Source organism: Ailuropoda melanoleuca, chromosome 10 (genome assembly GCF_002007445.2).
Source record: "Ailuropoda melanoleuca isolate Jingjing chromosome 10, ASM200744v2, whole genome shotgun sequence".
In the NCBI taxonomy this organism is placed as follows: domain Eukaryota; kingdom Metazoa; phylum Chordata; class Mammalia; order Carnivora; family Ursidae; genus Ailuropoda; species Ailuropoda melanoleuca.
The window spans coordinates 1,870,504-1,885,365 of record NC_048227.1 but is presented as its reverse complement, the minus strand read 5'-3'; the positions used below and the strand labels follow the sequence as shown (position 1 = coordinate 1,885,365).

General features: G+C 55.1%; 1 protein-coding gene and 1 long non-coding RNA gene across 3 annotated transcripts in view; both read left to right on the top strand.

The window, feature by feature from the left end:
- Positions 1-10,520, top strand: part of GNA12 (G protein subunit alpha 12) — a 114,264-nt gene extending 103,744 nt beyond the window's left edge. For both annotated transcript variants that reach the window (XM_034669731.1, XM_034669732.1), the window contains exons 3-4: positions 6,214-6,264; positions 7,794-10,520. In XM_034669731.1, coding sequence (XP_034525622.1) covers positions 6,214-6,264; positions 7,794-8,363 — 621 coding nt within the window. In that variant the 3' untranslated portion in view covers positions 8,364-10,520. The remainder of the gene's footprint in view (positions 1-6,213; positions 6,265-7,793) is intronic.
- A 2,513-nt stretch (positions 10,521-13,033) lies between these two features.
- The window catches only part of LOC117804105, a 7,223-nt gene continuing 5,394 nt past the window's right edge, over positions 13,034-14,862 (top strand). Inside the window, exons 1-2 of the long non-coding RNA XR_004628302.1 lie at positions 13,034-14,514; positions 14,641-14,814. This is a non-coding gene — a long non-coding RNA (uncharacterized LOC117804105). The remainder of the gene's footprint in view (positions 14,515-14,640; positions 14,815-14,862) is intronic.

Below are 14,862 nucleotides of genomic sequence, written 5' to 3'. Positions count from 1 at the left end.
TGGAGGTGCTTGCTTATCTGAAGGAAAAGAATGTCTAAAATCATGCTCTGGAATTTCTTTCTAGCTTATTTTTCTGTAGTGGTCCCTGTGGTACAGATGAATAAATCTGTGGTTGTCGAGGCTGAGTCTAGAATTTGTACTAGTAACCGTGCGGAAGTGTTTCAGGAATGAGCCTAACAGCTCTTCACACACCCGCAAAGTTCACAATGTACAGACAGCACCACCCTTAAAACCCAGACAAGATCACAGTGAGACGCCACTTCACACCCGCAGTGCGGCTACAGGTCAACACGCGGCGGCTCGCGAGTGCCGGGGGGACAGGAACCTCCTTACCTTTGCTGATGCAGATGCCGACGGGTGTCGTCACTGTGGAACAGTGTGGTAGCTCCTCAGAAAGTAAACGTGGAATTGCCACAGGACCCAGAAATTCCACTACTAGGTGGAACATATGCCCAAACGGACTGAAAACAGGTGTTCAAAGGAAAACTTCTGCGTCCGTGTTCCTCACAGTAGCCAAATGCTGGAGGCAGTCCGGCTGCCCGTCCACTGGCAGATGGGTGAACGCTGTATGGCGCGCCCGTCGGGGGGTATCAGCTGTAGAAAGGAGTGGGGCACACACAGCTGCTGCGACATGGGTGAACCGTGAGCGCGTGATGCGGGGTGGAACAGGGGAGTCACTGCTGCTGGGCACGGGAGTGCCCTTGGGGGTGACAACAGTGTTTTCAGACATGGCAGAGCTGGTGGTTGCACATCACTGAATACACTACATGCCACTGTGTTACATACACTTTCTTTTCAGGATTTTTTTTTTTTATGTTTTATTAAGTAATCTCTCCACCCAATGTGGGGCTCGAACCCACAACCCCAGGATCAAGAGTCATGTGCTCCACTGATTGAGCCAGCCAGGCGCCCCTGTACACACCTTTAAATGGTTAATTTTATGTTATGTGAATTTGACTTCAGTTGAAGAAAAAAATTGCAGATGAGAGGGGCCTGGCACTATAGAGCACCCACTCTTGACCTTTTCCTGGGGTCTTAATCATGGATGGGAGGGGGCAGCTGTCCCTGGGAACTGGGGTGGGGGACTTCACAAGCACGGGGACGTCCGTATGGCAAGGCAGGACCGCCAGCACGAGCCAGCCTTAGGCCAGCTTCCCCCGCACCTGCACGTCCTGGAGCAGAAGTGCGAGGCAGCCAGCGTCCCGGGCTCTGCCCCCACTTGACACACTGTGAGCTTCACTTGTGGTTTGGTTTCCACTTTGAGGGGTTGATTTTTTTTTTTTTTAAGATTTTATTTATTTATGTGACAGAGAGACAGCCAGCGAGAGGGAACACAGCNTGTGGTTTGGTTTCCACTTTGAGGGGTTGATTTTTTTTTTTTTAAGATTTTATTTATTTATGTGACAGAGAGACAGCCAGCGAGAGAGGGAACACAGCAGGGGAGTGGGAGAGGAAAGAAGCAGGCTCCCAGCGGAGGAGCCCGATGTGGGACTCGATCCCAGAACGCTGGGATCACGCCCTGAGCCGAAGGCAGACACTTAATGACTGCGCTACCCAGGCGCCCCTGAGGGGTTGATATTTTAATAAATTTTGTTTTTAATTATGTAAGATATCTTCATGGTTCCAAAGTCAAAATACATTTCAAGGCATCTAGCTTTTGCCCTTGTGCCTCCTCCCCATTCTCCCCTTACCCGTACCTCATCATTTTTATCTGTTGCTGGTTTATCTTTCTGTGTCTCCTTTCTTAAATATAGGCAAATAGCAACTGTTTTAATTTCCCAACCATTTCTTATAGACAGGGAGACTTTCTGTTTCGCCCCTCCTTCTCTCATGTAGCCATGTATCAACCGTCCGCTGTCCACAGCTGTGTCTAACTCCCCGTGTGAAGATGCCATGCTTTGTCCAGCCAGCCTTCCGTCTGTGGGCACGTGGGAGCTTCCCTGGCTCTTGGTATCATAAAACTGGTACGGTGAATCTTGTACGTAATATCTTAGGGTCACAAATTAGCAGTTTACAGGCACCCAGAGTAAAATTTGAGAATCTCTGTTTCTATGATGTGTATTAATATGATCCTTTATCTTTTTCCAGAATACTTCCACAGCTCTGATATCACTTACTCTCACAAAACCCCAGTGAGATGTCATAGGTATTGGCAAAGCCTGAATTCAGGATGAGGATTTCCTTTTGGGAGTTAGATAATCTTTTTTAATTATTTGTAGAAGTTCTCTATTCAAACATGTTGTTTGGTTAGCATCTCTATTAAGCCAACATTATGTCTTAAATTTGATATTAAGTTATAAAAATGAAAATCTGACCTTTGGAATACTCTGTTGTTGCTTTTAATATACAGTTTTAAAATTTTTGTTTGTAATTTGTTATGTTTAAACAAGTGAAGTAAGCTTCGGAGGCCTCTAGCTCACCATTGACAAGCCTGTGTCTCCATCCCACGCGACTGACCCCATTTTAGAACACACACCAACTTCACAGGGTCCAGGAACTATAGGAACACCTCATGTGCTCAGAGATAGGATTTCAAACTGGAAGGGCACCGGCCCCAAGTGTAGACTCGTGTTCTCTTTGTAACCGCCCTCCCTTGGTGTCCCTACCCCATCTGCTCGCACACTCGCCTCCACCACGCCCATCAGCCTGCGGCGCTGGCAGGAATTGAACCGAGGGTGTGGGAGAGCGGGTGTCATTGCTGGCAGGAAAACAGGTGTGACCAGTCGGCCTGGATATTGATCTTGACGGCCTGGTCTCGTGCGGTGCTGAAAGAGCCGAGTCTGTTCTCTCGCGGTCTTGAATTAGCTGGATGAGGCGCACGAGGTATCCACTGACGGGGCTGGCTCATAACGGAGGGACCGCCAGCACGTGGACGGATGGGTGTGCAGGAGGGTGTGTCTGGTGCTGGGGACAGGAACTGCGAAGCCGCAGCGAGCCCGCTCCGTGTGATTCGTCTGTGGCAGGCGTGGGTGCTGGGTGCTCCCAGGGAAGATGTCAAGTAGAGTCCGTTTGCCAAAAAGCTCATTCTCTTTTTGGGTGCGCTCTGTCCACGCCCTGCCCACTGCCTTCGGCCACGTTCCCCCATCTGTGGCACAATTGCAGGTGCCCCCAAAAGACCCGCTGCTGCTTGAAACTGATCGGCCCTCTTCACCACCACCAGCACCCCAGACCCGTCCAGCTGCTGGTAATAAAAATGCCCGTTTTCCTGGGAGTTGTTCAGGAAGGCAGTCTGATGTCAAGCCTGTGCCTAGTGGCCTCTGAGCACATCCTGATGAGTTTTTGTCTTGTCTACTCCATGGTGTTATTAAAGACCAAGGAGGGTTATAAAGAACCCATTTCTCGTGTACGTGTTCTCGTCAGACCATGTGACTGCAGTGGCCATTGAGAGGACCCCAGGACTGTTTCGCCACGTGTGATACTCTTTTTGTCAAGGTGCCATCGTCTGTTTGGTCTGCTGACAAACATACCTAGCCTGTGATTGTGAGAGAGATTCTGGAAGCTGGAAAACCCAAGGTCAGGGTGCCCACAGACTGGGGGTCTGGTGAGAGCCCCTCCTGGTTCCTGGAAGTGTCTCCTTGCTGTGTCCTCACGAGACAGGAGGCAGGAGAAGCGCTCTGGGGTCTCTTTTATAAGGGCGCTGACCCCGTTCACGGGGGCACCACCCCGCCACGCCCGGCTGCCTGATACCATGGCCCTAGGAGCTAGGTTTCAGCACATGATTGTGGGTGGGGGGCAACAGTCCGTCTGCAGCGGGTGCTGACTGGTTCATTCCACGGTGGCACCTTGGAAGTTCCTGCCACTTGCCGTTTCTCTGAGGACATGACTCCATCTCCCAGTGTTGGAAGTCTATCAGAATTAGAACCTGGACATTTTAAGGAGCTGGTGCTCTGGGAACCGTGAACCCCGTGCAGATGATTGTTCCGTAGGTTGTGTGTCAAATCCGATGGCGGACACTTCAGTCCCTGACGGTAAACCACAGTGTCCGAACCATGGTTCCCACTCAGCCTGGAGGGGCCATGGAGTGTGGAGCTCAGCAACTCCTTGGGGTTGGAACAAGCTGATTCTCCTCTTCCCCCCTTGCCTGTCTCCCTGGGACAGAGAGCTCCAGAGCAGCTCGCACGTGGACCCATGAGTTAGCACCGAGAAGAGGCAGGCTGGCACAAAACTGCGTTCCTCCTCCTCATGCGCCAACCCCCCCAGAGCATGGAGGCGGTAGCAGAGAGCCCCAGATAAATCTTGTACCTTTGAAGGAGTGAAAGGATGCTAACATTTGGAGTGCAGGTGGGGTGAGCCTGATTTCAAGCTCACTAAGGATCTTTCCATTCAAACTGAGACGTATAACTTTCTCTTCTTTTTAATACTTTATACTTAGCTCATCATTAATTGTGTCCTTGGGGGCACTTTTCCTTTCACACCTGTACTGTTGGGGTGAGCACACACGTCTCAGTGTCTCCCCGGGACAGTTGTCATGCTGTGGTGACGGGACATCGGCCAGGGCATCGGCGTTGCTGTGACTTTATACCAAACCAAAACCCTGTTAGCGGAGCATATCCTACTCTCTTTCCGCCTGGCACCACTGCATGCCTTAGAGTGGCCCAGGGTGGCCCGGGCTGTGAGAGAGGTCGCCACCAGCTGGCCTCCCGGTGTGCAGACCGCTGGAGTGTGCGTCGGCTTCCCTGCACCTCCAGAGTCCCTGAATGGGAGGCAGCGGGGGCTGAGAGAGGGTTGTGGGGGTGTCATGAATCGGGTGGGTTTGTCGTCTTGGCCCCTTCGCGGACCAGCTGCCTCACCCTGTGGAGAGCGCTGTCTCCACGCCCAAGCTGGTGTCAGAGGCGGACAGATGCCGAAGGGTGCGGCCGGCAGAGTGGCAGAGGTGGGGTGCTGGGGAGCGAGGTTTCTGTCCTGCAGCCCCGGGCGCCGTCTCTCCCGCCTGTGTGTCCCTAGTGCAGAGCGCAGACTGTGCCCACCGCACCCTGCCGTTCAGGAGCACTGCATTTGCGAATCCTCCTCTGTGCTGGAGTGTGTGTGATGCGTGTTTCTGTGCCCCTGAAAAACACGCTCTTGTCAATCCTCCAAAAGGCCGGCGTCGTAAAATGGGATGGCTGACTCCCACGGAAGGAAGCTGACTCCTTACTGTCTTCCTTTGGGCCTGTTGGAGACCGACTGGGGGAGAACTCAGGTCAGGAGCTGGCTACTCCTGTCATTTTCTTCTGTTTTCTGTATTATTTTATACAAAGTCCCAGGCTTGAGCTGTCCTCCCGCACCTTTCCAGTTGTCTCCTCCATAACAGTCTAGAGTGTCAGCCTGCCACCTGCACACTTCTGTGTGATGCAGACGGACGTGGGCTTCCCCGGCGTGACTGTCCCCAGGCCTGCGTGAGGGAGCCCATGCAACCCAGCGCCATCCGGTGGCCTGTCTGCCCCAGCGGGGCTCCCACGGAAGCCTGTGGGAAGCTGTGTGCTCCGTGTGCGTGCGGCGTGCTGAATCGTCTGCATTCTGCTTCTTGAGGGCAAATCGCCACGCCTGTGCGTTCCCCCCTTCCTCTGTTCCGCTCCCGTCAGTGTTTGAACACCCTCTAAACGCTTCTCCTGAAACAGAGTCCTGGGTGATCGTAAGGTGCCCATTCTCCGGAGACTGGTGTCTGTATCGGCGTTCAGAGTGGAGAATATCCAGGGGTGACGGGTTCACTCTTCCACCGCAGGGATCCAGACTGAAGGTTGTCCTCGTTCTAGGCTGCAAAGCAGGTCGTACAGACATGGGGAGCAGCAGAAGAATGTGAGGCCCGTTTCTGGAATCTGTTAGGTGTGTGGTCACATGTCTGTTGTTGAAGATTCACCCTTTCTAGAGACCACCTGTGCGGTGCCCTGGGCCATCTCTGTCCAAGCAGGACTGCTCACGGGGTCCTAACGCAAGCTTCTGGCTGGGGAACAGGCCAGTGTGCGTGCCTGGAAAGGAGTTAGCCCGGTCGGAGGGGTCACCAGACTCACCCCAGGTGCTTTGAAAACACGGTCTGAATTTGAATCCTAGAGAAACTGCATTTAAAAATGTCTTCAACTGTGTTTTTAATTTTTAAAAATGTCTGTACATTCTTCATCTGTCTTCCCATTTACACGGAGGTGGAATAATACTCGTGTGATTCTGTTATGATCTCCTAGTGGCCACACCAGGGTTCTCCACCAAGACTGAGCCCTGCATGTTTTTCCTCCGTGACAGGGTGAGTCGGTGAAGTACTTTCTGGATAACTTGGACCGGATCGGCCAGCTGGTGAGTACAGACCCCACCCCAAGAGCCGCGAGCCAGGGTTAGGAAATGTGTGCATGGAGGCCCGAGCAGCTCCCCTCACGCGGGTGTGCGCACCATCTCTGGGCGCCCCGCACCCCACCTCCGATGACTGTGGATGGGGCTGTGATGTCTTGCTCTCACTCAGCTCCCGACTCCGTGTCAGGGCGGAGGGAACGTCAATGCACGGCGTGAGCATTTCCTCCCCCTCACATTCTCAGTCTGAATACCACGAAGGACGCAGGAATTCTTTAGTGAACAGAGGATTTCCTTTAACGTTTTATGTTGAGAAACACACGCACACAGGGGCGCCTGGGTGGCTCAGTCGTTAAGCGTCTGCCTTTGGCTCAGGGCGTGATCCCGGCGTTATGGGATCGACCCGCATCGGGCTCCTATGCTGGGAGCCTGCTTCTTCCTCTCCCACTCCCCCTGCTTGTGTTCCCTCTCTCGCTGGCTCACTCTCTCTGTCAAATAAATAAATAAAATCTTTAAAAAAAAAAAAAAAAGAAAGAAAGAAAGAAAGAAACACACGCACACAAGGACAAATCGTCAGATGAGCCCCCAGGCCGGCCCCCCTCCCAGGAGCACACGCATCCTCGCGTCATTTCACAGTAACAGGGCTCCAGAATCCTGCCCACGATGCTTGCTCCTAAGACGTCCGCAGCCTTCCTCAGTATAGACCCACGTCCAGTCTGCTCGGGGATCTGCCCGGCTGTCTCGTTAGCGTTTTCCCGTGTGTGTGGCTTGTTTGGCAGTTGGAATCCGCGCCCTCATAAGGCCCATCCTTCACAGTCGGGCCACGTCACTCAGATGTCATCTACTCTGTAGGTTTCTCCCTCGTCTTTCCTTTTTTCCCTGTTTATGTGTTGAAGTAGCTGGATCATTCCTGCATGGGGGCCTCGCATGCGGCTCGCTGTCCCCTCCCTGCAGTGTTAGCAAGGAAGCCTCTCTGTCCCTCACACCCCTGTGAACAGGCCCTGGATGCAGAGGCCTCGTCATCCCTGTTTGGTTTCTGGTGGGGCTGTTGCCCGCGTGATTGTGCACCGCGGTCCTGGAGGGTTTGAACTGGGCAGTGCCAGGGTTGCCGAAGACTTCCCGGAATGATGTATTAAGTGTATCGCAGACGAGATCTAACCAGCATTGCAAACCTAGATTAAATTAGTTCACAGTAAGGTTTGGAAACGCGCATGCTCTGGAAGTCAGAAAAGTAAGGAGGTGGCTGTGGGCAGAAACAGACCCGGAGGTCAGCACCCTGTGGACAGGGACACAGGTGAGGTTTCTGGCTGTGGCGGACAGCGGGGGTTCCGGCCACCTGCCTCACGCTGGGAGCCTCTGCTCGCTTGAAACGAGCCGCTTCTTGCCTTCGCTTCCCGTTCCGTGGCCAGCGTCTGATTGTTGATGGAAGTGGATTTTGGTGTTTGGTTCAACTTCTCACCCAAGTCTGTTGGACTCTTGATCCTTATTTTCCCGGGTTCTTCTCCTGCTAAACTTCTCCCTTCTCCCATATTTTACAGAATTACTTTCCTAGCAAGCAGGACATCCTGCTGGCACGGAAAGCCACCAAGGGCATTGTGGAACATGACTTCGTTATTAAAAAAATCCCTTTTAAGATGGTGGACGTGGGTGGCCAGAGGTCCCAGCGCCAGAAGTGGTTCCAGTGCTTTGACGGCATCACGTCGATCCTGTTCATGGTGTCCTCCAGCGAGTACGACCAGGTGCTCATGGAGGACAGGCGCACTAACCGGCTGGTGGAGTCCATGAACATCTTTGAGACCATAGTCAACAACAAGCTCTTCTTCAACGTCTCCATAATCCTCTTCCTCAACAAGATGGACCTCCTGGTGGAGAAGGTCAAGACCGTGAGCATCAAGAAGCACTTCCCAGACTTCAAGGGCGACCCGCACAGGCTGGAGGATGTGCAGCGCTACTTGGTCCAGTGCTTCGACCGGAAGAGACGGAACCGTAGCAAGCCGCTGTTCCACCACTTCACCACCGCCATAGACACGGAGAACATCCGCTTCGTGTTCCATGCTGTGAAGGACACCATCCTGCAGGAGAATCTGAAGGACATCATGCTGCAGTGAGAGAGGACGTCCCTCTCTGTCATCCATGGCAGCCTCAGCGGCCGCTGGTCACACCTTCCCAGGCCTGCAGGGGGCTGCTCTGATCCATGCCACCGTCGCCCGGCTCAGGAGTGCCGCCACGCCGGCCACACCGCCGCGCTTCAGGCCCAGGGACATGGACGCTCAGACATTAGCTACTGAACCCGGGGCGTAGTCAAACTACTGAGAATCCAAGGGGTCACTTTGGTATTAATGCGTAATACCTAGTAACACAGCTTTCTCTCTCTTTACAGAAACTATATTCCTTCTCTGACACAGTTTAATCGAGGATTGTGTGTGAGCGGCCAGTGTGCACGTGCACGCACACACTCTGTAACGACAACACAAACCAGCTAGCCTTGCAGATGGCTTTTCCTCTAACGTGCGAGTCTTCCGTGAGACAGACAAACCTCAGAGCTTTGCCTCACGGTGGTTTGCGGGAGATCGGGTGTTTCCGCTCCGTCTCCCAAAGCGCGCGCGTTGCCTTGTAAAACCCTGGTTCCGGTTCCTTGAGAGACCCTGATCCAGGCACACAAGATCAGGCCAGGGGCCCCCAGCTTTAGAGGGTGGGCGTGGGCTTGCCTTAATGCCCCACGGCCAGTGTGCCGGCAGTGGGCGTGCCTATTACGCGCACCCGCCCTCCCTCCCCCAGCCTTGCAGGTGACTGTTCTTGCAAGTCCTCTTCCGACACCTGCACTGGGCTGCGCCCACGTTCCCTTCTTTTGGAAGGTACTAGAGCGCTTCCTCTTCCTCTCGGGGCTTCTGAACACTGGCAGGAGTCCTAGCAGAGCCTCTGGGAATGCCGCAGCTGACCTTTCAGAAAGCCCAGACTCGCAGAGTTTCTGCACACTGCCACCACCTGATGCCTTTGGACAGCCAGTCCCCGCTCGCAGCTCTGCTTGAAGTCTTGATTCTTACCGAGGTCTCCTGCTTCCGTTCATGTACACACGTCACCAGCAAACACTACCAGACATAGCTCTCATGCGGGAGAAGCTGCCCAAGCCCGTGAGTGTGGACATGGGCGGACAAATGTCCCCCTCCGTGCACTTGCCCACTTACCTTTGTGCAGGGGTTTCTCCCTGGCTGGCAGTACACTGCATCCCCAGCTGGTCCCGCCGTGTGTTCCTCTCCTAGGAAGGTCTGTCCGGTGTGTTGGCACTTTCCCCAGCACTGAAAAGGGAGCAAACAGAGCTTCCTCTAACCGGCACCAGGCCGTTACTGTAGCTGAGGAACGCGTGTGAGGCCCCCATCCCAAGGCCACCCTGTTCCCGATCCTGTGTCCCTTTCACATCTCCCTCCTGGCTCCTTTCCAGCCAGCAAGATAAACATGAATCTTGTGGCAGATGCTGACCCAGAAGGAAAGGGAGCCCAGCCTGCTCCTGAGTCACCCTTCTTATCAGTGTTCTTAATGAGGAGACAACATGAAATTCTTTCTCTCTTGGTGCTCAAGGCTTTGTGTCCATGTTTGTTGGGGTTTTGGGTTTTTTGGCTGGGAAAAAAACGTTGCTGTTTTTGTACTGCTTCCTGGGGTTTCTCATAAACTGAAGGATGTGACCCAGGGTCAGTGCCGATGACCGTGGCTTAAAGGAAAAGGAGCACTCTTGGCAGGCTCCCTCGATGCAGTCTGGACCCTTCCAGCCAGGTCCACAGTGTGGCGGGCCCACCACGCCAGTCACTGTCGGGACCTCACCAGCTGCCACTCGGCAGTGGGGGAGCCACCATCCTGGACCTGGGCTCTGCCAGCTGCGTGACGCTTGCTCCGTCCCCTTTAACCTCGGAGCAGAAGCACGTGAGCAGGAGAGGCTGGGGCTGCGCACTGAGCTGCGTGGGGAGCAGGGCAGGTGCCACGGCCTGGTGGGTTGGGGGGGTCTCTAAAGGCCCCGGCTCAAAGTCCTGGGCTTCATCAGAATTGGGGAAGGAAACTATTTGCAAGGCTCAACTAAAACCATTCACAGCTTTCCCACACATAGACTGTAGTTGTTTATGTCTCCAGAACCTTCGGCTTTTGTATTTTTTTATTTTAATTTCACTGTTATCCTTGATTATTGTCTTTTTTATCGAGTGTTGGAGAAGCAGGAGATAGTCGTGCCTCATCTATTACTGCAAAAATGTAACAATAAACTTCCTCAGAATAAGGTCTTCCTTCGTATTTACGCTGTTTATGTAGAGGGACGTGTGTTGGCTTTTCCCTGAGATGCTTCTGTGTTTGTAGAGAAACGACCTCCGAGGCTTTGCGTTCAGCCTTGTGACGTGCAGGGATCTCCAGTATCCGTATTGTAACTTTTTTTACTTCTTGGATAAAAGAAAAGTAAGTCAGGTTATTTTAACTCCGAGATCCAAAATTCTCTCAACACGAGGTTCTTAGGATTGCCGTGCTCGGGCCTCCTGGGGACAGGCGGACACGGACTCGGTGGGACTCGTGGGAGGAAGGCGCGCAGTGGGTACACGGCTCCTGCTTTGCACCCCGTGAGCCTCGGCTGGAGGGTCTGGTGTGGTGATGACCACCTTTGCTCTCTGGGCGTTCGTTAACATCTATCCTCCACATTCAAACCCAGCCACTAAGTCAGATTTTCAGTCCCCAAACTTCAGAGCCCAACGACCCTAACTGTACTTAAAGGTTCACCAGCTGATCGTCGGCTTTTATTTCTGAAAGTGTGAACGGAGCCTGACACGCAGAACTGTCACGAGTACTGCTTTCCGTAAGGGCACCTGAAACATGACTTCCAAGCTGATAAAAGTGTCTTGTACACAGAGACGAGTGTGTGCATGCATGTGTGAATGCATGTGCACGTGCGTGTACGGCCCTCACGTGGTGTGAGGGAGGGAGGCCCCGAGCGCGGCTCTGTGGTCTAAGAGTGCGAGGAGAAGGACCTGCCGATGGACACTCGACGCAGCCTGAGCCCTGCGACGAGAGGCTACCAGAGGGAGGGGCAGGTGGGGAGTCTGCTGTCCTGACCCCCAAGGCTCTCATCCCAGCCGCTGCCGCTCGAAGCACGAGTGACTCCCAGCCACAGACGTGGTTCTTCACACTGTGGTCTTTTCCAGAAAGAGGCATGCGGGTGCTGCCCAGTGGCCGTGGCCCAGGCGGGGAGCACTGCGGTGCACGTTCATGTGTGGGAGGGGCAGAAGGCCCTCCGGAAGACGCCAGTGATGAGCATGTCACGTGCTCTGCGTTACCCCAGGGCTGTGGGCTGAGCTGTTAGGGTTCCAATTTCAGCACGTGTCCGCGCCAGACGGGAGAGGTGCCACAGTCAGACCCCCAAGGAGCTTTGCGGAGGCCCCGGGCTGAGCCACCCAGGCAGGGCCTGTCCGGTAGGAGCTTAGTCCTAGCAGATTCCCAAGCTCCTGGCAATCTCACTGTGCAGCCAAGGTAGAGGGCCACTGAGGTAGACGGAGATCCCGGAGGCTTTCTCCCAGGCTGGATTCTGGGCTTCTCTCAGTGAGAATTCAGTGTCACGATCTAACTAAAGGCCACCAACTCCAGCCCTCGCTGTGACCAGCAGCCCGCATCAAGGAAACAGTGGCGGGTTTGCAGAGAGGGTTCTGGCTGAGGCTTTCCCAACACTGGGCTGTCTGCCATCTTTTGGTCCCATCTTCTCCATAAGGTATGTCAGATGTGCCTTAGCGGCCTCGTTCTGAAGCAATCCCTGGAAGTTGAGGGAGCTGGTGTGCGTGTTTCTGTGTGTCGCTGACTTGGTTTTGGGGCCACCAGTCCTGGGTGGGAGGTGGTGGTGGGCCTGCAGCTCAGGGGGCTGAGAGCCCCAGTTTGGGGACATTGGGCTCCGGTGTCATTCACGAGGCACTGCTGGGCCCTGGCAAGGTGTCAGGTCCCCCGAGAAAAGGAACTTGCTCGGTTCGTGGAGACGGTTCACCAGCTTGGCAGCTGCCGGGTCACAGCACTTCTGGGCACGCGATGTGTGGGATGGCCCAGGCTTGGGGAAGGGTGAGGGCCGAAGCTTAGGCGGTGGCCGCGGGCGGAGCCCCTGCTGCTTCCACAGTCTCACTGCGCGGTCTGGCTCCTGCCTTCCTCCGGGGAAGGACGTCAGGGTGCTCGAACTCGGAGGCCGCTTGCTCCGTGGTGTTCAGATGGTGTGTTGAGATAGATGGATTTGGTCTCCACGTGGCTGCTCTTCTCGTCAGGTGACCCTAACAGGTGACTCCCGGGGGCCTCTTCTCTCGCCGGGCTTCTCTCCTCGGAGGAGAGCATGTGTCCACAGCCGACCCGACAGCCCTGACGCTGGTGACGCCTCTGAGCTGGACCTGGAGCCGCGGGGCTGCCAGAGGGGCGTGTTGCAAGCTCCGGGCTGTGCCTAATCAAAGATCGCGGAGCGGCCCCCAGGGGGCTGAGCCGTCTCAAGGCCATAAGCCCACATTCCAGCAGGAGAAGCCGGTTTCCAAGTATCCGGGCAGGGGGACGTTCCTAGGGGCTAGTGTCCCTGTGTGGCCGGCGGTGAGGGGGAATGGGGGGTATGGGGGGGGCCCTCAGGCCGTGGGATTCCAGCCCAGAAGGCCAGCACGGAGGGCGGCAGGCTCTCCTAGCTGGTTGGAGGACAGGAGGGATGGGATGGGGCAGGGGCACAGGTGTGGGGGTTGCTCGGGGGTCTGACCCCGCCCTGTGGTGGCTCCCCCTCCTCCGATCTTACCATGAGGCAGCAAAACCTCTTAAAATGTCATCGCAGGTGTCTTAGCCAGAGGGACCTGAAGACGTTGCCGCTGGCTGATTATGATGTGGCTCAACTGGAAAGTAAGGGTCTCGGTTTTCGAGCTGCTCATAGAAGGTAGTTTTTCTCTTCAGAGTGTTTTCTGTTTCATGTGTTCGTAACGTGAACCAAAGTGAAACACGAGAGCAGCGACTCGGGGGTTCCTGAATGAGCCTGAGTTTCCCATCAGGCCGGGGCACGGGCTCGCCAGCACCATGCCACAGGGCGGGCATCCCTTCTCCAGCGGCTCCTGTTCTGTGACAAGAAGGAGCCGTTGTTCCAGGCCTGTCACTTCCAGGCCTTTTCATTAACCATGAATTCACTTTATTTTGTGTCTGTAAAAGCTGATGTATTTCCCCCAAGTGAATGCAACCGCAGCCATCTGCAGCCATGGTGGAGTTTCCCTGTGAGAACAGCCCTTCCCCAAGGGCCTGCGTGGACCGCGCATCATCGGGTAAGGCTGCCCTCTGTCTGCTGCGGCGCGGGGAAGAGCTTGACGCCCTCCTCCCCCAGCTCTGGGTCCGCTGTCCCAGAGGACGTCAGAGTGACCACCGGGAAAGAAGACAGAGCAGGGTTGCCTAAAGCCCCACTTTGTGACCTCTGTCCTGAAGCCGAGGCCAGACCATCTGTCCTGCCACCAATGGTCTAGAAGTACTTCGGGTGCCTGTGCCCAACTGTGCCCATGTGCCCCCACCCCATCCAGGGATGGGTGATGCTGGAGGCCCTCCCACCAGTGCCCGTCATGCTGTCCTCCTCGGATGCCGGTCCCTGCCAGCTGTCAGCAGCGAGCTCTCGGTCCCCTGGGGGACCTGGGACCTGCCCTGAGAGTCGGCCTTTCCCAGACCCACCCGCAGATGAGTGGGCAGAGCTGTGGCTGTGGCCTGTGGGCGGCGGGTGGGGGCGTGTTTCGGGGAGCACTCAGGCAACTTTGGCTGTTTCCCCACCGTCCGTCCTGTTTCGAGTTGCGCTCTTGCTAGATTCTTTAACAGGCCTGCCTATGACGGAATTTAAAACCGATCTTTCTGTCCATCTCTAGAATCTTAAAGAATCATCTTTGGACCTCTTCAGGTTGATTTAAAACATTCCAAATATCCTTTTTCTAAACTCATTCAAACTAACTAAAATTGGCGGTTATCTTCTGACCCGATGAGGTGTTCCATGCCCCAGCCCGTGCCCTGCGCATGCCTTACCTGCCCCGGCGCATGGCCCCCATGCTGCAGCCGCACCCCGGGCCGAGCATGTGCTGGGGACCCTGCAAAGTCTGTGGCATCGCAGCTTCAGTGTTCCCTGCGGATGCTGAGCTCGGAGCCCGTCCGGGAGCTTCACCGAAGGAAACTCAAGGAGGAACGGCCACCACCCTGGAAGTTCGTGTAGAGCCGAGCCCGCCCACAGTGCTGCTGAGTAGGCCTCCGTTTATGAATACCGTGTCCCAGGTGAGAATACCTACCGAGGAGGGTAGAAACGCACTATGTGGCCGCGGTGGTGGGTGTACCGTGTTCTGTGTATGTGATTTTGATAAATGTACTAAAATTCGCCTTGAATTGCCCTTGCTTTCCCAGCATGTTGCATCCCGTCGAACACCAGCTCCTGCTGCCCCACCGCGTGTGACGTCTTTTGGATGGAAGAGCACAGGCGACCGTGGATCCTGGAGTGCATGGCTCATGGGGCAGATGCCGTTCCAGAAGCCAAGGCCTCCCGCTGGGTCTCGTGTGCGTGTGGCCGCCAGCAAGAAGGTGAGGTGCGTGGGGGCTCGCAGCCTCGGATCTGGGCCCTCCCCGTCC